At 35.8% G+C, this 26,596-nt stretch overlaps 1 protein-coding gene across 1 annotated transcript in view; it reads left to right on the top strand.

The window, feature by feature from the left end:
- The window catches only part of XPO4 (exportin 4), a 122,950-nt gene that overhangs the window by 35,564 nt on the left and 60,790 nt on the right, over positions 1-26,596 (top strand). The window contains exons 4-6 of the mRNA XM_059378342.1: positions 1,956-2,094; positions 13,532-13,648; positions 14,387-14,540. Of these exons, the coding sequence (XP_059234325.1) occupies positions 1,956-2,094; positions 13,532-13,648; positions 14,387-14,540 (410 nt within the window). The remainder of the gene's footprint in view (positions 1-1,955; positions 2,095-13,531; positions 13,649-14,386; positions 14,541-26,596) is intronic.

Raw genomic sequence — 26,596 nt, 5'->3', positions numbered from 1 at the left:
TTGGTATACTGCATAGGTAGAATGAATATTGAATATGAATATTGTGTTTATAATGTTACATACTTCTCATTTGGTGCACAGAATTTTTTCTGTTTTTTTTCCTCCTAATTGAGATAACATTTGCATAGAGTAAAATGGAAGGTACACTTGACAGTATAGCAGAGTGGTTCAGAAAGGGACTGATTTCCACTTCTGCCACTCTGCACTGGCAGATTACCCTCTTTGTGCATTAGTTTTTTTAATTGTTGTTGTTTAATTAACTATTAGAGTTAATACTATTTTACTCAAAAGATAGCTGTGAGGATTAAATGTATGTATTTCTGTGAAGGTGGTTTATAGGAAGCCTTGCATACTGTAAGATCAACAAACATTAAACATTATTATTAATTTTCCTATTAACTTACAATTTTTGCCAATGGACTTCCTTCAAACTTGCTTTATGGGGGCTCCTGGATTGCTCAGTTGTTGAGCATTCGACTCTTGGTTTTGACTCAGCTCATGATCTCAGGGTTGTGGGATCAAGCCCTGCATCAGGATATCTGCTCAGTAGGGAGTCCGCTTGGAGATTCTTTCCCTCTATCCCTCCCCGCAATTATACACACACACATGCACCCCCACCCTCAAATAAATAAAATCAGCTTTATGTACATTTCCTAGGAGTAATCAGTGTATTTGAAATTATTGTATTGCTCCAAAAGTACAGAAATTCACTTTGATCAATTCATATTCTTCCACATAGTAGGATCTCTGCATTTATTTGTTTAATGAATACTTCAAGTCTGTATTTTGAAGGAATGCTTTTCACTTCAGTCTTGACAGGGAGACATGTTTGTTTGTAAATGCCCATCATGTGTTGGGGGAGTCCTCCTTAGTAATGGGCCCCCAACCATGTTCAGGGAATGTTTTTAGAGAAAGTGGCATCACAGTCTTGGCAGAGGATATCAACATTTAGAGGCCAGGAACTGCATGTGCATTGTGCCAGGAATTGAAAGAAGCTCAGTATTTCTGCAGTTTGGAGTATGTGTGGGTGGGGGGAGATTAGAGAGGGCAGCAGATACCTGACCATGAAGGGCCCCAATCGGGACACTTTCCAGGGCTAAAGAAAACACTATTTGTAAGTAATGATGTGAGACAACAGGTAAATTGGGAGTGTTCAAAGAAAGCTGGGCAGGATCCCACTGCTTATAAGCCATATTAAGGAATTTGGAGTTTATCCCAAGGGCACATGGTTGTCGTATCCTATGGCATTCTAGAGTCTGGATTACAAAGTTCAGAGTTAGTTTTCTGAACCTTACCTTTAAGAAGAGATTGCAAAAAGACAGATCTCTGTTTCCTTGTGGTCTAATAGACTTTGTAGAATGCCTCTACTTGTGATCAGTCAGTGCTTCTGCCATCACACTGAGGAGCACAGTTTAGATAGGAAATTTTAAAAAGTTTAAAAAAAATTTGTATGTGTCCATAATGTATCATGAGCAGCTAGCATGTTGCCTTTTCATATTATAGGGAATGAATTTAAGATTATACTACTGGTTGGAGATGGATATAGATCAGAATTTCTGATTGACAGAATAATAAGCTGGCTCTTAATGAACTGACTTGCATCTATTGAACACTGCCTAAAGCAGCTAACACTTATCTAGCACTTAGTATGCACTGGACATAGTTTTAAGAACATTTAATCCTAGTGACACCCCTGTTCTGTTTACCCCCTTTGAACAGATGAGAAAGCTTGAGGCTGTGAAGCTATCTTGCTTAGGGTCACATTGCCCGTAAAATAATAAGTGCAGATTCAAATCTAGACCTTATGGCTTTGGACACTGTGCATAACCAATAGGCTATACTACCCTCATATATAAGCAGTGCTATTAGTAGCTTCAGACATAGTGAGAAATTCGGGAGTATCTTTATAGTAGATTCACGTAAAGATTTTTCACAAGGATTTTTATGTTTTACAGCCTCCAAAAGTATGTTCGGGAACAGATTCTATTAGCAGTAGCAGTAATTGTAAAACGAGGATCCTTAGATAAATCAATTGACTGCAAAAGCATTTTTCATGAAGTCAGCCAGTTGATAAGTAGTGGCAATCCCACTGTGGTAAGTACGCTATCTGTATTTATAAATATTTAAAATTTTTATTTTGTATGATATAACAGTAATGAAATCTGTGTTAAAGAACAAGTGCACAGTCTAAAAATCAAGCAATTTTCATTTGTTCATATTTTCTTTTAGTCCTTTGTGTTTACATACTATTGATATAGAATACTTTGCTTTTTCCTTTGACTCTGTTTTTCCGTGTTGGCATTGTTCATAATCATCATTTTAATGGTATAAAATACTATAAGCCTTTACACTGTAATATTCTTAAACGTTTCTTTTCTGTTGAGTGTTTTTCCTCATTTAATAAACTGTTGACAACTACTAATGATAATAGAAATGTTTGAATAAAATATAAAATGATATGTCATATAACAAAAATTATTTAAATGTTGCTGTACTAATGAATCAAGGTATGCTTTGACCACCAGGTGTTAATTGAACACATTTGAGATCCCTTTTTCTTGACTTAATTACTCTGGGGAACGTGTTTTTTTTCCCTTTCAGTATTCTGTCTACCTTTTGAGAACTAGTCATGCCTAGAGAGTGACTGGTGGTAGCCTCCTGTCAGAGGCAGGAGGAGTTGGAGTTGGTGTTAGTGATCAGCTGTGATCTGTGGTTAGAACTTTTGACTGCTTTAGCTGAAGGATATTGTGGAGTTGGGTTTTGGTAATACCTGGCTCTTCTGATTTTCACGTGTAAATCTTGAAATGTTTTGGGCGGTTTTTCATTTTACCAATATCTTTAATCATTGGGAAGATACCTATGTGAGGCTATACACGTTAGAACTTCTTATGAATTACTTTACATCTTCAGTGGCCCCTCAGGGAGCGGTATGATTTTAATAATGTATTTGATGTATGAGGTTAGGGTATAGGTACATTTTTGGAGGACTCTAACATTGTCACTTACTTTCTGTAGTATCTTGGATCTCCTGCCCCTCACACCTCTTACCATAAACCAGATGCGCACTCTTCTCTTTGCTCTAGTCATCTGTCCCCCACAATGGCTTGGATCGCCAGCCTGATACACCAGGGTCTCAACTGAAGGACTGCAAAAGGAAGTTGTCAGGACTTTGGAACTTCCTCTACATGTCCAAAGTATATTTTGTTTTTCCTTTGGAATACACCAGTGGTTATATGTCTGTTCTTTTTCCTTATCAACTTTATTGAGGAATAATTTACTTAATGTTACCTTATTCATTTAAAATGTATACTTCCAGGGACGCCTGGGTGGCTCAGTTGGTTAAGCAGCTGCCTTCGGCTCGGGTCATGATCCCAGCATCCTGGGATCGAGTCCCACATCGGGCTCCTTGCTCAGCAGGGAGCCTGCTTCTCCCTCTGCCTCTGCCTCTGCCTGCCATTCTGTCTGCCTGTGCTTGCTCTCCCCCACCCCCTCTGATAAATAAATAAAATCTTTGAAGGAAAAATAAATAAATAAATAAAATGTACACTTCCATAGTTGTGACAGCTGTGTATGAACTACCATCACAGAACAGATACAGAACAATTTTGGTTGTGTAGATACCATGTTCTTTGCCATTTTTGCCTCAGATTTCTTAAAGTACTGCTCTCCAGTAGAACTTTCTTTGTTGATGCAAATGTTCTGGATCTCTACACCAATATGTAGCCACTATACCAGACACATGTGGCTTTTGAACATTTGAAATGTGGCTGGTGTGACTGAGGAACTGAATTTTTATTTTGTATTAGTTGAAATTCAAATAAACAGAGCTTGTGGCAACCATATTGGACAGTGTAGTTCTAGAGACTTAGATAATCCAAAAGTCTAATTTTATGTTTTTTTTCCCACTTAATCTTAGTATAGGAAAGTCTAATTGCTTACATAAAACTGACAGCTTCAGAAATGTGCATGTGTGAATCATTACATTTTATGAGTCATTTTGGCTTTTATTTTATGTAGTGCAAAGCTCTCTTGAACATAGTCCTCAAGATTCTGTTTAAAATTTTTAGATAAAAATGATTGGGAAGCTACTTTTTAACTGTGTTAATCTTTATACTTTCAGAATCTCTGTTGGTAGACATGGTCTCCATTTTTGATGATGAGCTTTGCGCCTGTCATGCTGATGCCTCAGGGTTGCCTACATTAGTTGTGTAATGGTAATCTTGTTATTTGCATGGATTTTTGTTCACATTTGTTGCCTAACTAATGGCCATGTGTGCAATCCAGTGGTGGCGGTCATTGATATCTGATGGGAAAGCAACTAGCCATAAGTGGTAGGGAAGGGGTATGTGCGCTCCAATGTTTATAACAGCGTTATCGACAATAGCCAGACTATGGAAAGAGTCCACATGTCCATCAACTGACGAATGGATTAAGATGGTGTATGTGTACACACACACACACACTGGTATATTACTTAGCCATCAAAAAGAATGAAATCTTGTCGTTTGCAGTGACATAGATGGAGCTAGAGTGTAATTGTGCTAAGCAAAAAAGAGAAAGATTTCACTCATATTTCACTCATATGTGGAATTTAGGAAACAAAACATGAATATTTGGGAAGGGGGAAAAAGGGAAGCAAACCATAAGAGACTCTTTTTTTTTTTTTTTTTTAAAGATTTTATTTATTTATTTGAGAGCGAAACAGTGAGAGAGAGCATGAGAGGGGAGAAGGTCAGAGGGAGCAGACTCCCCATGGAGCAGGGAGCCTGATGCGGGATTCAATCCCAGGATTCTGAGATCATGACCTGAGCCAAAGGCAGTCGCTTAACCAACTGAGCCACCCAGGCACCCAGCATAAGAGACTCTTAACAATACAGAATAAATAGGGTTGATGGAGGGAGGTGGGTGGGGAATGGGCTAAATGGGTGATGGATATTAAGGAGGGCAGTTGTTACGATGAGCTCTGGGTGTTAATGTAAGTGATGAATCACTGAATTCTCCCAAAACCAATATTATTCCACTATATTGTTAACTAACTAGAATTTAAATAAAAATTTGGAAGGAAAAATAAAGTAGTAGGTAAAGGTTTAGAACTAAAGCTACTGCTTAGAAATGTTATCCTAGACCCTGCTGCTCTGAATCAAGTTACTCTTCATATTTTTAGATTCTACTTGAGGATGTATTGTTTTATTTGCTAATCTGCACTAAAGGAGTCCAGCTCATTGTGATTGACCAGGATTTAACCTTCAGGAAATTAACTAGTAATTCTGGGATCTATATGTTTATGACTAATGCTTTTTCCCTTGTTGATTTGGTGATCATGTTAGCCTAGGATTTCAGTGTTAAGGTAGAATTTCTGTATCCTGTCCTCATCCGCTACGAGTAGTTGCTTGGCTCCGGATACTGAAGGCACAGGAATTGCGTTCTCTTGGGTAATTTGACCCACCGCAAAAAGTAGTCCCAATGCAACCTGACATTTGGATCTTTTTGAGCCACTGAAATAATTGATGTTCTAAGAATGTTTGGAACAGATGTAACTGTTTAGTTAGAGAAGATTTTGCTCTATTCACAGTGTGTGCACTCTGAGAATAGTGGGTAAATTTAATATCCTCATGAAATATTCCAAAACAAAGTTTGTTTGTTTTTTTTTAAGTTGAATTTCTACTAACAAGATTAACAACTTAAAGTAGTGGGGAGTGAGTAGTGAGAGGTAGAATTTAGTTTTCAGGATTGCTGGATGAATTTACTTCAGTGACCACACTGGAACATTAAACTAGAAAAGTACTCCTACAGTTACACGACAAGTTAAATGCCCACCATGCCACCATGTGGCCATCCCGATTTGTCCTTGCCTGGTAGTTTAAAACTAGCTGATTTGACAGGTCTATAAAAATGAGGTTAAGACCAGTACAAACAACATTTTAATATATTTTCTTCTCTTTATTTTCTTCTGAGACTAAGAATTTGTGGGAATGCTGTAAGAATTTACTTAACATTTTCTTAATCTCAGAGAATTATTAGTAGGAGGGAGGGTAAAGTAGAATGTTAAAATCAGAACACTGAAACTTTCTTCATGAGAGTAATTTTAAGAGCTATTTGAAAAGAAGAGCTAACTGACTGATCGTTTTCTATAGATAAAAGAGTTGATCTCATAAGTTTACTAACTTTCCCATCATACCTCTTCTAGAATAATGTTCCCATCAACCTTCACTGGTCAGAAACTGAATGTAGTCTGGCTTTCCCACGTCCCTTTTATATTTTGTGGTGGTCCATCCCCTTTACTAAAGTACATATTCAAATAAGTTTTGGGGCAGTATAGTAGAATAGAACACCGATTCTGATTTTGGATTCACATTTAGGCTTAAATCACAGCTCTTCTATTTATTGTGTTACCAACTTGTACAAATTATTTACCATCTCTAGGCCTTGATTTACTAATACTGTGTGTAAAATAAATGTGATTAATGTCCATTTCTGGGATTCCCCAGGCGAGGAGAGACGATGTTAAGTAAATTAGTTAGTAAGCATTCAACAAATGTAGCTTTTATCTTCCTAGTGATCTAACACCTTTGCTTATAGAACTTTGGGACATATGCTCTTCTAATAGATTATCTCTTTTAATGGAAATAATACTTTTTAAGTGCTGAAATTAGAAGAATATATTTGTCCTTTTACTCATGAGTGGAAACTAATTGTATATTTTTAAAATTATATATTTAAAAAAAATCCAGGGCGCCTGGGTGGCTCAGTGGGTTAAGCCGCTGCCTTCGGCTCAGGTCATGATCTCAGGGTCCTGGGATCGAGTCCCGCGTTGGGCTCTCTGCTCAGCAGGGAGCCTGCCTCCTTCTCTCTCTCTGCCTGCCTCTCTGTCTACTTGTGATCTCTCTCTGTCCAGTAAATAAATAAAATCTTAAAAAAAAAAAATCCAACATAATAACTTTCCTTTAAATGCTTTTAGGAGGTTTCTTACAGTGTTCATTCTTTACAGATAGTAATAAAGTGTTTCCTAAGGAGATTATATTTTTAAAATACAGTCCATTTTCCAGGTGTCATGATGTATTCTCAGAGTAATTGTGTTGGTACAATTATTAAATAATATGTTGTTTCCTGCCTGTCTTTGTGGACAGGCTGTTTTCCTTCTGTGGTTATAAAGGTTGTCATGGTTACTTCATCTTGGTTTGTAATTGTATCAAACTCACTCTACTAATTTGAAAGGGATAGGCCTGGAGACTTCAGTTCCTAAGGAAATTAGCTAAGTTTTTTTATTTTAAATTAATATTTAAGCTAAATATTTAATCTATTTAATGTTTATTTCCTTTGAAAGTAGTAAGCATATGTTAAATCACTTTTAAAGCTGTTTAATTTAGCATTTAAGCCTCCTGTCTTCCTCTTTGCCATGCTAGAGAGAAGTGGGTGAGAAATTCACTTATCTACAGCAGTGCTGCCCCTGGATCTGATAGCCAGCCTAATCTCTCTTATCACAAGTCTCATTGATGTTTGCTTAGAAGAGCAGCTGGAAGTCTGCTTTATGTATGGCAACCTTTCATAAAGTTTATTCTTGGTAATAAATCTCCTGGGGTAAGAGCCAGGCTATTATAAGAGACAATCCTCTCTCTGAACAAGAGTATTTTATTTTGTCAGCTGGAGTTAGTATTTGAATATCTTGTGCTTATGACAGTAAGCTGGAGAGTAAGGCAAGCTGTCTCTGAAGGGTATTTTTACACCATCATGAAATTATTGGCTTTTGCTGGAAATGAGAATGCTGCTGTAGGATTGTGATGTGAAGACAACAGTTACTTAAGTTGTTAGTGAACTTAACTTGTGAATTTTTAGTAGTTCAGTGAAAGAAAACATTAAAACTCATTTATAATGTTAAGACCTCATTGAATTTCTTCTGTTGTACATATTTACATCTTCTTTTTGAAATTTATTAACTGCTAAAAAATGGTGAACACATCATGTATTCGTTTTCTACTTGCCTTTTGTTAATATGGTATTAGGTATAGAAGCAAATGTTGATTCATCAGTTCAGCTAAGATTTACTGAGCATCTGCTATGTTGCTTTAATGCTTTAGTTATAGCTTTCTTTTTTTAACCATTATCTTGTAGTTTTAATTTGATGCAATGTACTTAATAATCAAGAAATGGAACAAAAAAAGCCAAAATATGTATTTTTTATGATAATGATAAAAATACTGTTGTTGTTTGACCTTATCAAATCATAAGTTACTATGTATACATAATACTTCTACATGCATTATCTAATTGGAACCTTTGGACAGTCATATGAATTAGACAGGGCAGAGGGTGTTAACCCCTTTTATAGATGAGAAAACTGAGGCTAAAATAGATGAAGCGATTTGCCCTCAAGTTACTTGAAGTGGTAAATCTCGAAGTGTTAAAACCCAGATTTTCTAATTTCTTTGTCAAAACAGGAAGATCCTTGTACTAGATTCCCTAAAGAGTCCCATAGAGTATTTTCATTTAGAGTTTATTTTAGACATAGTTTTAAAAAATTTTATTATTTGGTTTCTAACTTGCTGAAAACAAAAATGATCAATTTAAGACTACGTGTTAGTGCTAGTCAAATTGCCAGCAACAGTGAGTGATAAGACACCAACAAAGGATGGTGGAGAAAAACTGGGGCAAACATAAATCAAAAAGCATTGAGTCTGGTGTCACTTGGTCAAAGGATGTAAAGCATCATATGTTTTAGTAGATTCCAAGTATTCTCTTTATTACAACATCTTATAATAATTCCCTTAGAAATAATTCATTTGAAAAAATTTATGTGAAGGAAGTCGCATTAAAAATAAAATACTAAATTCTCTATGATCTTGGATAAATGAGACATTACTGTGTTAACCTCATGCTGCTAATATTTGTACAAGTGATATTTTATACTAGTCTAATCACTGCTAATTTTAGTTTGACAGTCTTATAGTATACTAATCAGTTCACTTTGATCTGTTTTCATTGAAATTCACCACTTTAAATTATTTACAACAGCTTTTGTTTCTGACCCTCTTAAATATCAGAGTCCCTGACTTTGGTACAGAAATAATTATCTAGCCCTGACTATGACAAAGGGCCAAGAGGCAACACTTGAAAGTACTGGTCATTAGAGAGGGGTTAAGAGGTAATACCCTTGGGATGACCATTGAGACCTGAAAGTCTGAAACAGGCAGACAGGAATCTTCTACATGTGTAAGAAAAGGAAAAACTCGTTATCTCTCAGAGGCAGATTTTATGCTTTTCTCCTGCTTTCCTCTTTGTTTGTCCTGAGAAGGAGTTGTCCTCTTTTTCCCATAGGTTATCACATTTGGCTTGCTTCCCTAGTTATCTTCATAACAGTGCACTGCAGCTGCTCTGAAGGTAACTTGATTTTAATGAGATTTAATTGATAACCAAATATCGAAAATGAGCAATCAAGTTAGGAAATGAATCCTGGACACTATGTGATATGTGAGCTGTGAATAGGGAAAAATAATGGTTTTGATAATGTATAGAAGTGCTTTGCCTTACTGCACTACAATCAGTGCTTAATTATTCATTGTTCTTGAGGAATTTTTATTAATCTTGCACCTTTGAACCCTAGTGGTGTGGAATATTGAATGTATGTAATGTTAATCTCAAATCCTTACAGAGTTTCCAAATTAAGGAGCAATTAAACTGGTATCTTTTAATGATGAGACTATCTTACTGAATTTTAGTTCTTTGAAAACTGGTAATTTTAGGTAGGTTAACACCAGAATATTTGGTTTCTGATAATACTTGTAACCATGCTGCATAATACATTTTTATGTATTTCTTACATCTTTTATTAGTAATTTGAAAAGAACTTACTTTAAAAAATTTTGTCTTTTTATTTCATAAGTATAAAGTGGAAAAAGGAATACAAAACAATACATACAGGTGATAGTAATGATATATAAATGATGTATGCCTATGAATGAAAAAATTAGAAAACTGAACAGATGTTCAAAGTAGTAACCTCTCTATGGTAGGATTGTGAGCAGTTTTTCTTTGTGCTTTTCTGTACTTTCTAGTTTTTCTAAGATTAAGTATTTTTATAGGAAGAAGTTAAAAACAATATTATGTTCAGAGAATTGAGTATATAATAAGACTCTGTTTTGTTTTTAATTATCATTTGTTAAGAATGTAATTTTCTGGGGTGCCTGGCTAAGTGTCTGCCTTTGGCTCAGGTCATGATCCTAGGATTAAGCCCAGTGCCCTGTGTTGTGCTCCCTGCTCAGCAGGGAGTCTGCTTCTGCCTCTCCCTCTGCTCCCCTTCCCCACCCCACTTGTGCTCTCTTTTCATGCTTTGTCTCTCTCAAAAAAAAACAAAACAAAAAACACCTTAAAAAAAAAAATGAATGCACTTTCCTTTAAGGGTGAAATTTACTTCAGTAACATAAAAGTTTGCTCTTTTGGAGAGATAATCTTTATTGAGACATTACTGTGTTAACCTCATGCTGCTAATATTTGTACAAGTGATATTTTATACTAATCTAATCACTGGATGAAGCCATCCTATCCCCCTGTGGCTCCTTGTTTATCTGGTGATGTTTGTAGTTAAAGGAGACTTTTATTTTTAAAAAATTCTCTTTGGGGTGCCTGGTTGGCTCATTTGGTGAAGCATCTGACTCTTGCTCTCAGCTCAGGTCTTGGCCTTAGGGTCATGGGTTCAGGCTCCTAGTTGGGCTCCATGCTGAGCGTGGCACCTACTTTAAAAAATGATAAAAATTCCTTCCTCTTTCCAAGTAACATTAGCTTCATAAAGTCTTCAGCTTTCATTGTTTTACCTTTCTTCTTCACTCATTTTTTCATATCTTGACTTCAGACACATGCATGTACTGCATTATTAAGAAATGTTTATTTCACATAAAAATAAAGCTTCATTGTGAGTACAGGTTGTTTCATTAATTAGAGGTGTGTTACTGAGAATTTGAATGTGGAAATCATTTTAAAATAAGCCATTTTGTGGTGAATAGAGATTGATATTAATAGTTTGGGAATTTATAAATACTTGTGTATACTTTTATAGATAATAATTTAAGAATGATAAATTTGTGTTTGATGAGAGCTTCTGGGTTCATAATGTTCTATTCACTGAAGTCTTATTTAGAAAGGATGAGATAAAAACCAAGGTTAAAAGACATAAAATATAGGATGCTATAAAATGTTTACAGAATCAGAGGATCTTGTTGTCTTAGATTTCTATGTGCTAACTTTTTGCTTTGAATTTTATTAATTTGAACTTAATACCTTTCTCTCCTAAAGCCTAGGTATATTAAAAACTATGTTCATAGTTGGTCCCAGTGTTATTTAAATGTATCTGTGAGGTTTTGGTTCCTTGCATTTTAATTATTTAACTATTTTAAAAGAGACCTATTTTTTAAAATACGATTTTCTTAACTGGGAAAAAAAAAATGATGGGATTGTACTAGTGAGTTTCCAAGAGTCTGTTAATGTATAAAGTGAATTGAGTTATGTAACAGACTATTTTTTCTATGAGAGGTTTTTAGTGCTTCATTTTTCAGACCAGGTTTCTTTCTCCATGTGCCTCGGGCAGTTAAGCTTACACAATTCTCTTGATGATTTGGGGACATTTTTATATTAAATGTATTTTAAAGTAAAATTAAAAAGTGAGTGTGCATGTGTGTATTTGTGTGTGTGTGTATGTGTGTTTAAACCAGGCATATTAAGAGTACTTTTACCATTGTTGAAGGCAGCTTGGTCTATACCCCCAGATTCCTGAAGGAATTTGCATGTATTCTTTATTGTTAGGGCCTCCTGGTGTGGCAAAGTCTAAGAAACTGCTTGAATGGATGGGTTGGTGGTGCCATCCATAAATAGTAGTTATACAGTCATGCTTATTTTAATTGAGATTAAGAGACAAATATGAATTTAATTCTTTTTTTACAGTTTTTAGAAGAAAGTTTCAGACATCTGCAAAATTAGACATGTAGTATATTGGTCATCCATGTAACCATGATTGAGCTTCAGCAAATATCACCTCATGCCAATCTTTAGGAATTTAATTTTATGTATATTTGCTCAAATTTGCCAAGATAAGCATCTGTAAGGTCAAGGTACTGACATCAGAAGCATTTCTGAACAAAGATGTTGCAGTTGGTGGGTGGGTATGACTGTGTTCAGCTGTTGTATAAGCTTGCATAAATAGTATCATCTTGACTTTAATCTTTCGGTTGTTCAGAGGTAGCGTGCATATTTCTGCTTAACCCCTGGAAACTTGCCAAAATCATTTGTATCCTCTCCATCCTTGTTACCTTAACCCTGAATAGTTTATGAGTAAAAGCAGTAAGTTGATGTTAGGAGCCTGTTGAACTAGAAGAGATTATGCTGAGTGAAATAAGTCAAGCAGTCACTTATCATATGGTTTCACTTACTTGTGGAGCACAAGGAATAACACGGAAGACATTGGGAGATGGAGAGAAGTGAGTGGGGGGAAATCAGAGAGAGACTGTGGACTCTGAGAAACAAACTGAGGGTTTTGGAGGGGAGGGAGGGTGCGGGGTTGGGTGAGCCTGGTGGTGGGTATTATGGAGGGCACATATTGCATGGAGCATTGGGTGTTGTGCATAAACAATGAATTTTGGAACACTGAAAAAAATTAAATCAAAAAAATAAAATCACTAGAAACTTGTTTAGCGTACAAAGGAATAAAACTCTTACCAAAGAACTCTAATGTTTAAGTCCAAGTCACAAAAAGAGATTTTAGAATTTGACCATGTTGTTCTACTATAGGGGATTAATACTTTGAGAAACTTCTGAGAGACTAAAAGTTCTCAGAAGCTAACCTTTCCAGCACTCTGGTTCACCATTGTTTCCTCCAACCAAATATTACACTTCTTGTGATGGCCTAAATTTTTGCAAAAACAAAACAAAAAAGGGAACATCTTCATTTTCAATTTAAAAAACTTCTGAGAATTATCTCGTTAATGTTTTGGATGCTGTAAAATCTGTTTCGCTTTACAAACATGAGAACATAGACTCAGAGAGACCTGAATTCAGATCTTGGCTGGCCTTACTTACTTTATACACTTTATAAACATGAGAACATAGACAGACCTGAATTCAGATCTCAGCTGGCCTTAATTACTTATCCTCTCCAAATCTCACTTGTTCAAATGTAAAATGGGGATATGGATTGTTGTGTGAAGTAAATGAAATAATACATTTAACTTTTGTTATCTTGAGGTGTAATTTGCTCTCTATGATTGAATAGATGTATATCCTGAGTTAAGTCGTGGATGGATTTGTATAGCTGAAATTGGGAAAGTACTATTTATAATTACTAGGATAGTTACAAAGGAGAGCTAATTTTTACTTTGTTATAACTAGTTTTCTGACTAGTAGGTGTAAGATGGAAAGATATAATAGAAGATCTAGAGATATAATGGAAGATCTAAAGATAGAAAATGTTCTCTGAACAAATAGTGTATTGGAACAAAGCATTGGAAAAAAAATCATGCCTTACGGTTTGTTTCTTACCAAATAATTACAGCAAACTCTGGCTTGTTCTATTCTAACTGCACTATTGAGTGAATTCTCAAGTTCAAGTAAAACTAGCAACATTGGACTCAGTATGGAATTCCATGGTAACTGCAAAAGAGTTTTTCAGGTACTGGTATTTTTATGTTTTATTAGATTGTTAACATTTTACCATCTGTTCCTAATGGAGTGAGAACATTTATTTTATCTAATTGAATGGTGGCCTGTACTTGAAGATTTGTGTTATGATTTCATAGCATTTAATAAAGGATAAAGATAAGATAGGATAAAGATTTGGCAAACATAGTTGACAATTTTAGATTTCTTGTTTAATTCTAGTCTTTAAAAAAAAAGGAAATACCACTCCAAAGATCCTTAGATTACTTATTTTGTTCTTATTGCATTTAGACGTAACTAATTCAATTGGTAGGATTTTGCTGGCCTTAAAATAGGCCTGGCAGAATGCCAATGAGGGCCATGTATTTAAAATGTTATTGCAGATGGTGTGGGCTCTTTGTCTCATATGTATTGTTTGGCTCTGAAGTAAAGTTATGTGAAGGCATTGGCTTAAATCCGAGGGCTCTGCACTAAACAACTGACCCATCCAGCTCTCTAGTAGTTGTCAAAGACTGAGCTTCTTTATGGAGTAGCATTTATATTATAGTAGATGCATTCAAACGGGTGTTACTTGAAAGCATACTTGTGATATAAATTATGAGCAGGCCTGAAAATGGAAAATGTTCTTAAAGAGGTAATGTTTTTCCTTGAAAATTTTAAGGTTTTTGTTTATCTCACTTTATGGTTCTTAAATGGTATACATTTTGAATAAGCTTTTGATTGAAAAATACATGTGATTTATTTATTATAGGAAGAAGACCTTCGTCAGATCTTCATGTTAACGGTTGAAGTTCTTCAGGAGTTCAGCAGGCGGGAAAACCTCAATGCTCAGATGTCTTCGGTATTTCAACGTTACCTTGCACTCGCCAATCAAGTCTTGAGCTGGAACTTTCTTCCTCCAAATTATATCCTTTTAACAACTGAAGAGTTTATTTGTGGTAATTTTCATAGATGACTTAATTTTGGCTAAAAGACTTCATCTCTGTAGATTTATAAAGCATGTTGTTGAAAAGAAATGAGCTTTTTTAGAAATGGAATTAATTTTTTTTTTCATTTTCCAGTACACAGTGCAGTGGACTACTTAGAGGTTTTAAAATTTCATTTATAACTTTGTAGAAGAGAGTCAAATAAATGGAAGCATTTAGTGGATAAGGGTGTTATTGCTAACTAAGGAATAGCAGTGTTCCTTAGGAAGGAAAAGGAAGAAGGTGGGAAGCAAATTTTTGTCAAGAAACTGAATCATTTCCTCCATCTAACATGTGATTACATTGGATTTTTTTGGCTGACTTTCCTTAAGTCTAATTTGGCATTCTCTAATTTGATCTTTTTGGTTGCAGATGTAAATATTAAGGTAGTGGTATGTTTATTCTGTGAAGACCTTTTTTAATGTAAAAATATTAAACTTTTATTTCTAGATAGTTATGAATAACACAAAATAAGTTTAAATGGGTTATGTTGTATGTACGTGTGTGCTTTTTAAAAAATCAGTTACTGAAGTTGAAAAATTTGTATTTCTGAGTTTAAGGTTTATGATTTGCTTTCTAGAACATTTGCTGCCTATTGATAGATTGAAAGCAGTAATAGCTGGTGTCTCTTCATCTTTATCATAATTGAATCAGACAAATCTAGGTTCAGCAAATTTAAGCGAATTATTTAACATCACTGAGACTTGGTTTTTCCAGATATTAAATGGGGATATGGAATTGTTGAGTGAATTGAATGTAGCAATACACTTAAAACACTCAGGAGTTAGCTAGTATTTATTCAGCTTTAATAGTTTACTTAAATGAAGACGCTCATCAGCTGTCTGTGTTATGTTCCTTTTTCTTGACCTAATATATAAGAAATTTAATTTAACTTCTACATGTCTTTAATAAGTCTTTTCTTGGGGGCCTGAGTATAGGGGGTTAGGGAATCTATTAAGGAGAAAAAGACAAAATGACAAGCATATAGGAAATACATATTCACCCATACCAGAAATTTAAGATGAGACTCATCTTTATTCCAACAGAGCCAACAGTTGCTACATTCATATACTAGAAATTACCTACTGTTTTTGGCTGGTAATATTGTGGGATTTTAAAGGGGCTAAGTGGGGTTAGGTACAACATTATCTTCTATTTTCAAGTTAATACAGTTGTGTAGAAAACTAACTAAAATATATAGGGTATTGAGTCTCTGACTCAGACCTTGAGTTCTCCAGTTTTCTTTCCTCAAGGCAGACATGGTCAACTACTGCTCTGTGGGGCAGAGCTTACAGGGATGTTAATCACTTTCTGCTTTTATCCGTGTTCTCTAATCATTTTTCTACTCATTATTAATTTTATATCTTCAGTACATTCTTTTTGGTTGTTAAAAAGGCACATATTTTCTTAGGTTTACTTTTTAAAAAATTTCCCCTATGAGTGTTGCAATATAATTTTTGCTCCAGTTTTTGTTAGTAAAAAGAAAGATGTTGAAAAACTTTGAGACAGATTTAAAAAGTAGCAGGCCATATGGAGCTATCAAAACATTAATTATATATGTAGGGAAAATCAACAAAAGTTACACTGCATATATTGGAGCCAATTTTAAAATCTCTGTTTTAGGGGAAAAAGTAGTTGGCTGAAGAGTGACTATTTTGTAAAGGGAAACAGTGCTGTGGGAGTTTGGAAACAAAGTTTGTCTAAAGATACACACATAAAATATTTTCATAAAGTATTTAGATAAAGCTTTGGAAAACCTGTCATCTGAAAATAATAAGCACAACTACAGTGTTCCCAAAGGAAATAATTCCTTGTTTAAAGAAAAGTAGGTCTTGATCTTGACCTTCAGATATTCTACTTCATGGCATACAGATAAATTCATATCTGATCAGAGATGTTTGCATAGTAGCCATTTGTTGGCCACTTGAACTCTAGTCCAGTATCCCTTCCTGTAAGTGGATTAGCTTTAAATGTAGGAAAAAGAGCATGGCAATGGAGTTAAACTAAGCTATACTTTTAGTGCTAATTAGGGATCAGTTTCAAGGAACCCAATTCTAATATAATTTCTAATCTTGGCTATTCCTTGGTAATCGATTTAATCATTGGGAAGGGAACTGGATAATTATTTAGCTTTGTACCTTGAAGAGGATCTACAGATGAAATTTAACTTAGTTAATATAAAATGGTTGGCTTTTTAAAAAATGATTTATCTTTTAAGGTAGAAGAATAGCTAGTAGACCTTGTAAAGTGTGTATTATGTATCAAATATATTCTATCATTTAGAATGGTATCATGTTAAATGAGGCTATGTTAAATTGCCAATATCAGTCTCTATTCATAATTTTTTGTAATGTGCTTTTCTCTTTTGCGTCCTTTTATTTTGATGTAATTCTAAACATACAGAGATACTGTAAGAGTAATTCAAAGAATTGGCATGTGTCCTAATACCAATATTCACCAGTTGAGAACATTTTGTCCCTTTATTTTTCTTTCTATTTCTTTCTGTTTCTACATAAGCATAATTTTCTATTGTAAGAATATACCACATTTCTATGTAATCACGGATCAGTTGATTCATAGTTGGGTTGTTTCAGCTTTTTGGTTATTATGAATAATGCTGCTGCTATGAACATTCATGTTTGGACTTATATTTTCATTTCTCTGGGATACCTGGGGGATAGAATTGCTGGATCATATGGAAACTCTGTGTTTAATCTTTTTTTTTTTTTTAAGATTTTATTTATTTATTTGACAAACAGATCACAAGTAGGCAGAGAGGCAGGCAGAAAGAGAAGGGGGAAGCAGGCTCCCCGTTGAGCAGAAAGCCCGATGTGTGGCTCGATCCCAGGACCCTAAAATCATGACCTGAGCTGAAGGCAGAGGCTTAACCCACTGAGCCACCAAGGCGCCCCTCTGTTTAATCTTTTGAGGAGTTGCCAAGCTGTTTGCTAAAGTGGCTGTACAATTTCACATTCCCACCGACATTATATGAGGTTTCCAATTTCTCCACATCCTGGTCAACACTTGTTATTTGTCTGTTTATAGCTATCCTATTTTATATGAAGTGGTATTTCATTGTGATTTTGATTTGCCTTACCCTGATGGTTAATGTATTAAACATCTTTTTATGTGATTGTGGGCCATTTGTGTATCTACTTTGGAAAAAATGCCTATTGAAGTCCTTGTCTGTTTTTTAATTGGCTTATTTGTATGTTTAAATTTGAATTGTAATAGTTCTTTATATATTCTGGATACAGGTCCCTTGACAGATACATGATGTTCAAATATGTCCTCCATTTCTCAGAGGACGATATCCTTTGAAACACAAGTTTTGAATTTTGATGATGTCCAGTTTATTTATTTTTTATTTTATTGTCATATCTCATAGCCCAGTCCAAGGTCATGAAGATTTATGCCTGTGTCTTCTTCTACGACTGGCTTCTTACATACAGACTCTTCATATTGAATTACATACAGACCCTTCATATTGAAGACTTTGATCCATTTTGAATTAAGTTTTATGTATGATATGAGAAAGTGATCAGGCTTATTCTTTTGCGTGTGGATATCCAGGTATCCCAACAGATAACTGACCATTGATTAGAAAGATAGAAGAGTCTGGGGGAGTAGGAAGTACCTGAGATATGTCATGGTGGTGAATGATGACTATATCTATTAATATGTAACTTAATTGCCCTAACATGAATTTTTAACTTGGAATGCCAAAAGGATTGATAGGAGAAATTATTCATATCAATCTGTAAGGTTAAATATGCATGCTTAACCTCTAAATTTGTATTTACATAGATATTTGTTGAAAAAGGAAATGATTGTAGACCAAAATATGTATTAGATTGCCTGGAAGGAAATTTTGTATAGTCGGCTGCTGAAGCTTTTGGAAATTTCTTACAGAGAAGTACGTAAATTTTGACTATAAAAATGTTATCTTGAAAGCCAGTTGAGGCTAACTCAGCAGTGGAGCTAGGATATTCAGAGAGGTATTAATGAAAAGAATACACTAATTGAATATTTAGATATTTATTCATATTTAAGAGTATACAGTAATTTATTTTGCAATGATCTTAGGTCAAGATTAATGTACGTACATAGAGTTTCACTGAAGAAATCATAACTCTACAGCAGTGGCTCTTAGTTGGGGTGATTTTGCACAGTTGGGACATTCGGCAATGCCTGGAGATGTATTTGGTTATCACTTCTAGGAGAGTGTTACTGGCAGCTGGTGGGTAGAGGCCAGGGTTACTGCTAGACATCTGCAGTGCACAGGATGGCTCCCACAGGAAGCAGTTATTGTGCTCAAAATGTGATCAGTAGTGATCCCTACAAAAACATTTATGTGAATGTACTTAGCAGTATTATTTATCATGGGCAAAAAGTAGAAATGACCCAAGTAGCCATCAACTGATGAATGGATATATGTGGTTTACCCACATTATAGACTATTATTTAACAACAAAAAAGGAATGCCGATAACTGATAAATGCAGCAGCATGGATACAGCTTGGAAACAACATACATCTTAAATGAAGGAAATCATTCACAAAAAACCACATGTGCAATTCCAGAGTAGGCAGACCTATGGAAACGAAGATTAGTGGTTATCTAGAGCTGGGACGGTTGGAAGGAAACAGGAAGTGATGGCTTAAGTGGATGGGGCTTCTTTCTAGATGATGAGAATGTTCTAAAATTATATCATGGTGATGGTTGCATAACTCTGAATATACTAAAAACCACTGAATTGTACCATTAATGAGTAAATTATGTAGTATGTAAATTAAGTCTCAAGGCTTTAGAAATACCAGTCATGCCAAGGGTAGAAATCTTGCCATACAGGTTGACTGCCTACTGTCGTAGAATGTTATAGAGGGAGATTAATGATAAAGTCTTGAGAGATACTCCTTTTATGGGACCCTTAAAGGGAATGAGAATGATTGAAAGAGAAGCAGAGTAGATTGATGGTAGAAATTTTGGGTACCACAGCAATAGTAAAAAACAGGAAGAAGCAAAAGAGATTGAGCAGGACAGTTCAGACAAACAGAGGGAATAGCTAGGCAAGGGAGTCTGGGAAGCAAAGTTAGATCAGTGTTTCAAAAAATAAAGGTTGTAGACATGCTCTGTTACTGATAAGGAAGATGTAGATTGGGTGTCAGGGCACAGATAGTCATGTGGAGATCTGTTTATTTGAGTACCAGGTGGGTGGGGTATTGCCCAAAAGCCGTTTTGGTGATTGACTAGTGATTGGTAATTGAGGTAGAAAGTGTAGGTATTGGGTGTCTGGGTGGCTTAGTGGGTTAAAGCCTCTGCCTTCAGCTTAGGTCATGGTCTGAGGGTCCTGGGATCGAGTCCCACATTGGGCTCCCTGCTCATTGGGGAGCCTGCTTCCCCCCTCCACTCTCTGACTGCCTCTCTACCTACTTGTGATCTCTGTCTTTCAAATAAATTTAAAAAAAAAGAAAGTGTAGGTATTTCTTGGACCGTGAACTGTGAGAAATTGAGTGACAGTTTGAGACAGTTAAAGGTTTGAGACAGTTGAATGTTTAAGACAGTTGTACTTGATGCTTTGGAGAGATGAACCTGTTTATTACCCAAGGGGAAGAAATAAGAATTGAAGCAAGAAAATACAACATCGTAGTGCTAGTGAGGCCAATGATAGGAATGTTTAGATAGCCCAACCTGCAACTGAGGTAGTGAGGAAAATAATAAGGTGGAGGATATATGGCATGCCTACCATCATGATCCAAGATTCTTAGCCATTAAATGCTGGTTTGATCAGCTTTGTCCAGGTTTGCTCAAAAGTAGAGGAGTAAAAGTGGTAGAAATCAGTATATGATGAAATTTTTAAGTGTGTGTGTGTGTGTGTGTGTCTGAAAAAATGTATAAGCCATTGTCAAGTTTCTTCTTCGGTCCTTTTTTGTTTGTTTGTTTGTTTGTTTTGTTTTTTCCTCAAACTATTCTCTGTTTATACCTGATATTTTCACTTTAAAAGAAATTCTGGCACACCTGGGTGGCTCAGTGGGTTAAAGCCTCTGCCTTCGGCTTAGGTCATGATCTCAGGGTCCCTGAATCGGGCTCTCTGCTCAGCAAGGAGCCTGCTTCCCTCTCACTCTTTGCCTTGCCACTTAGCCTACTTGTGATCTTTGTCTGCCAAATAAATAAAGAAATAAACTCTTAAAAAAAAAAAAAAGGTCAGTCTGTAAAGTCATTAATCAGCGTATGAAGTAGTTTATGTATTATCCTTCCAGCGGTATTTCTGTTTTACAAGGAACGTATCTAGGAGAATCAGCAAGAAGAATTTCTGACTTCAGGCTGTTGGAAGGGAAGGTTATGTTGAGAATTGTCCCTCAGTCCTGGGTGATAATTGAGTCTCCTGAATTACATGTTAACCTATACTATAATATTTTGAAAAATATTAGTAGTTGAACTTATAAACTTGGTAGTTCTTATGTCTGTCTTCTTGCCTGTGACATCCTGTTATTACCCCATTATACATAACTATAGTTACTTAGAACCATGATAGCCAGTAGAGCTTTTGGCTATAGGAGAAAGTTAACTTTCTCAGAAAGCAACTGCTTTTCTGATGTCAGCCTACACGTGATTAGAGAGCAAACAAGGGAAGGTCTGGGCCACTAAGTTGTTTGCTACTGTCAGAGCAAGGCTGTGCAGTTTTATTTTCTCTTTCTAACCCCACAGATTTTTCACTCACTCCTTTTTATAGTTTAAAGCTATGCAGGAGCAAAGGAGTAATGGAATGAGCATTAGAAAAAAGTCTGCCAAGAGGAACCTTAACTTCTGCATTTTTAAAAAAATATTTTATTTATTTGACAGAAATCACAAGTAGGCAGAGAGGCAGGCAGAGAGAAAGAGGGGGAAGCAGGCTCCCCGCCAAGCAGAGAGCCCAATACGGGGCTCGATCTCAGGGCCCTGAGATCATGGCCTGAGCCGAAGGCTGAGGCTTAACCCACTGAGCCACGCAGGCGCCCCAAGGCGTCTGCATTTTTAAACTTAATTTATCTTAATTGCTTAGTAATTTCAGGCCATAGGCAACTTGAAAGTTGAATCTTACATGCCAAGAGCAGTGTCCTTTGGTGCCTCTTTAGCTCAGTAAGTTACATCATTTATGTAGGTGTCTGTTGGACAGACCTTACTTAATTATTTTAAATGCTGTATTTCTCACTAGAAAATTTCCTTTAAAATTATGTATTTATAAAGAAATATATCCATTGAGTTCTAAATTCCATGAACTAGCTGGGTTATCAGTTCAATAACTTCTTTTTTTTTTTTTTTTTTAATTTTATTTATTTATTTGACAGAGAGAGAGAGAGGGAGCCCAAGCAAGGGGAGTGTGAGAGGGAGAAGCGGGCTTCCTGCTGAGCAGGGAGCCCCATATGTGGGGCTTGATCCCAGGATGCTGAGCTGAAGGCAGACGCTTAACGGCTGAGCCACCCAGGCACCCCAATAAATTCTTAATGGATGCCACTACTTACAAGGTAGTCTGGGATGTACTCTGAAGCATGGAGTTTAAGATTATATTGTTTGCAAAATGATGTTGTTGGGAAGATGGTAAAAGAGTTGCCCACTAAAGTACTTGTTTTCCCCATGTATTAGTTTTAAGTGAATAGTGAATACTCAAATTATAATTATGTGGAGAGTTTTGGTTTATTAATATCTAATGTGAATTCTTGAAGGCCATTCTATACATTTTAATTTTGATGGCAGGATTCTTTTGTTCATATCAGACAGCATTAAGACTATGTGGATTTAATCTTTTTCTTGGTTAAAGCAACTTTGCTTTTGTCATGGGTAGAACTGTACTTCCTACCCTGGTCGGTTGTCTTTAGCAGATTTTGGTCATTATTTGGACTGGGGAAAAGTGTGCAAATGTGTTACCATTAGTGCAAAATCATTGTTCTACTGACAGTAGGCTGGTAGCATGAGCTTTATATATAAAGATTATACAGCTGCCCACCCTAGACAGTTCTTGTGATAGATCAGACAGTGATATTAACATTGTGGCCCGACACCTTAGCTCAAGTTGGATTTTTAAGTTTCATGAAAGAGGGAATGACACCTTTTCTCTCTCTTCACATCAATGTTGGTTGACTAGCCTAGCCCTATAGTAGGATGGGTAAGCAACCAACATACTGGAATAGAATACAAAAGAGGGCTTGATAGCCTGAAAGTTCTCTGACCTAATCACCAAAACATATATCCACACCTAAATGTGTAGCATTGAACTCCATGAAAGTAATGAGAATGTCATCTAATTGGGGTAAACTTCACTTGCTATATCTTTTGAATTTTTAATATTTGGTTTTCTATTTTTTAATCCACTTAGGGTAGTAAATATTCCTCATTATACATCAGGTTTCCTTCTCAAAGAAGGAGGAAGTGGGGAATCATCCTATATGGAAGACTTTGATTTTACTTAACATTTTAAGTCATCTAAAATGTCTGCTTGATGCATTATATCTTTTCATTAAAACGGCTGTATTCTTAATTGAGGATTCATGTTGAAAAATTTATGTTTGACATTGATAAACAACAGATACATGTTGACATAGTTTAAACGTTGAATTAAGAAATACTATGATATTTTTAAAGGCAGTGCAATATAATTCACAAACCATACAAGCCATATATTTATTTATTTATTTATTTATTAAGAAAGAGAGAGGGTAGGGAGAGAAGATTTCAGGAAGCCTCCATGCTTAGCATGGAGCCTGATGCAGGCTCAGTCTCACAACCCTAAGATCATGACCTGAGCCAAGATCAAGAGTCCGATACTTAACTGACTGAGCCACCTGGGTGCCCCACAAGTCACACATTTAAAATGTAGAATTAAATTTTTTGCTTAAAGTTTACTCAAGAGCTGTACAACCATTACCACCATTGATTTTAAGGAATATTTATCATCCCAAAAGAAACCCCATACCTTTTAACATTCCTACCTCCACTGCATTTCAATGGCAACTACTAACCCATTTTCTATCTGTATAGATTTTTGTATTCTGAAATTTTTAAAAAGGATTTTATTTATTTATTTGACAGAGATCACAAGTAGGCAGAGAGGCAGGCAGAGAGAGAGACGGAAGCAGGCTCTCTGCTGAGCAGAGAGCCCAATGTGGGGCTCGATCGCAGAACTCTGGGATCATGACCTAAGCCAAAGGCAGAGGCTTTATTTAACTCACTGAGCTACCCAGGTACCCCTGGATGTTTTGGAATCATGCAGTATGTGTTTTTTTGTTTGTTTGTTTGTTTTTGTGGGTTGTCTTTTTGTTGTTGTTGTTGTTTTGGTCACTTTTATGTAGTATGTTCTTGAGGTTTATTCATGTAGCATGTATTGACATTCCATTCCCCCCCCTTTTTTTTTTGCCAAGTAATATTCCACTGTGTGGATAATACCATGTTTTATTTCTCAGTTTATCTGATCAGTTGATGGTCATTTGAGTTCTTTCCATTTATTTATTTATTTAAGATTTCATTTTTTTCATTTGATAGAGATCATGAGAGAGAGAGAGCATGAGCAGGAGGGAAGGGCAGGAGAAACAGATTCCCTGCTGAGCTGGGAGCCTGATGCAGGGGCTTGATGGCAGGACCCCAGGATCATGACCCAAGCCGAAGGTAGATGCTTAACCAACTTAGCCACCCGGGTACATCAGTTCTTTCCATTTTTTAAAACCAATTTTCAGTATAGAATAATGCTGCTGTGAACATCTTTGTACAAGTTTTTCCTTACTTGGGATTTGTGTTCCCATTTTTCTAGAGTGTATCTGTAGGAATGGATTTCTGGGTCAGTATGGTAACTATATATTTAACATTTTGAGAACTGTCAGACTGTTTTCCACAGTACCTGCAGTATTTTCAATTAACATTGTGATGTACAAGTCTCCCATTTTGTTTGCACTCTCACCAACACTTACCTGGTTTTTCTTCTTGTTTATAAACCATCCTGTTTCATACAAAGTGGTATCTCATTGTGACTTAGATTTGCCTTACCCTAATGGTAAATGCTGTTGAGCATCATTTTATGTGGTTACTGACCATTTTTGTATCTTTAGAGAAATGACTGTTGAGGTCCCTTGTCCATTTTTATTTATTGTTTATTATTTTAATTTTTTAAAAAAATATTTATGTGAGAGAGTGCATGAAAGAGCACAAAAGGGGTGGGGGAGAAGGGCAGAAGGAGAAGCAGACTCCCACTGAGCAAGAAGCTGGACATAGGGCTTGATCCCAGGACCCTGAGATCATGACCTGAGTCGAGGACAGAGGCTGAACTGACTTAGCTACCCAGGCACCCCTCCCTTGTTGGTTTTTAAATTGAGTTGTCTTTTTAAAATTTTTGGGTTGTAAGAGTCATGTATATATTATAAATATATAAAACAAATCCCTTGTCAGATAAATGATTTTCAAATATTTTCTGCCATTATCTGAGTTGTCTTTTTACTTTACTGATAATGGCCTATGAAACATAGAAATTTTAAATTTTTTTCTTTTGTTTTTTTGTGCTTCTGATATATTTATAAGATTGTTTTGCATGACTTTTTTTTTTTTTTTAAGATTTTATTTATTTATTTGACAGACAGAAATGACAAGTAGGCAGAGGCAGGCAGAGAGAGAGGAGGAAGCAGGATCCCTGCTGAGCAGAGAGCGCAATGTGGGGCTCGATCCCAGGACTCTGGGATCCTGACCTGAGCCGAAGGCAGAGGCTTTAACCCACTGAGCCACCCAGGTGCCTCTAAAACTGACTTTTTTAGAGCAATTTTAGATTCATAGGACTATTGAGCAGAAGGTACAGAAATTTCCTGTATCCTCCCTTTCCCCGCACATGCATAGTCTCCCATTATCAATATCCCCTTCAGAGTTGTGCTTGTCATCATTATCTCTCAAAGTCCATGGTTTACATTAGAGTTCACTCTTGGTGTTCTGTGAATTTTGACTAATGAGTAATAACGTGTATCCACCAATCTTTTTTGTTCCAGCTGTTCATCCCTACCTCTCCCTGAACCCTTGTCAGCCACTGATTGTCTTACCATCTCAGTAGTTTCTCCTTTTCCAAAATGTCATGTAATTGGAATTGTATAATATGTGACCTTTTCAGATTGACTTTCACTTAGTAATGTGCATTGAAGATTCCATGTCTCTTCATTGCTTGATAGCTTATTTCTTTATTACTGAATAATATTATGTTGTCTGGATGATGGTTTACTTACCCATTCACCTACCAAAGGACATCTTGCTGCTTCTAAGTTCTAGCAGTTATGATTATACAGCTGTGTGCAGGTTTTTGTGTTGACACAAATATTCAACTGCTTTAGGTAAATACCCAGGAGTATAATTGCTAGATCACATGGTAAGAGTAGGTTTAGTTTTTTAAGAAACTGCCAAACTGACCTTCAAAATGGCTGCATTGTGCATCGCCACTGGCAGTGAATGCATGTTCTTTCAGCTCCACATTCTTATTAGCATTTGGTAGTGGTGTCAGTGTTCAGATTTTGGCTGATTTAGTAGGTGTGTAGAGGTATCTTATTGTTTTAATTTGCATTTCCCTGTTGACATAATGATGTAGAGCATCTTTTCATGTGCTTACTGCCGTCTGTGTATCTTTGGTGAGGTATCTGTTAAGTTCTTTGGCCCATTTTTTAACTGGGTTGTTTGTTTTCTTATTGTGGAACTTTAAGAGTTCTTTGTATATTTTGGATAATAGTCTTTTACCAGAAATATCTTTTGCAAATACATTTTACTGGTGCTTGTCTTATTTTTTTAATATTGTCCTTCACAGAGCAGAAGTTTTTAATTTTAATGAAATTCAGCTTATCGGTTTGTTCCATCATAGGTCATGGCTTTGGTATTACATCTAAAAAAATCATTGTTGAATCTGTCATCTGGAACATCTAGAACATCTAGATGTTCTTCTGTATTCTAGCAATTTTAGTTTTTTGTTTTACGTTTAAGTCTGGTTATTTTGAGTTAATTGTTGT

The sequence above is a fragment of the Mustela nigripes genome, chromosome 15 (genome assembly GCF_022355385.1).
Source record: "Mustela nigripes isolate SB6536 chromosome 15, MUSNIG.SB6536, whole genome shotgun sequence".
NCBI lineage: Eukaryota > Metazoa > Chordata > Mammalia > Carnivora > Mustelidae > Mustela > Mustela nigripes.
The sequence above is the reverse complement of the archived record's forward strand: the minus strand, read 5'-3'. Positions and strand labels throughout refer to the sequence as shown.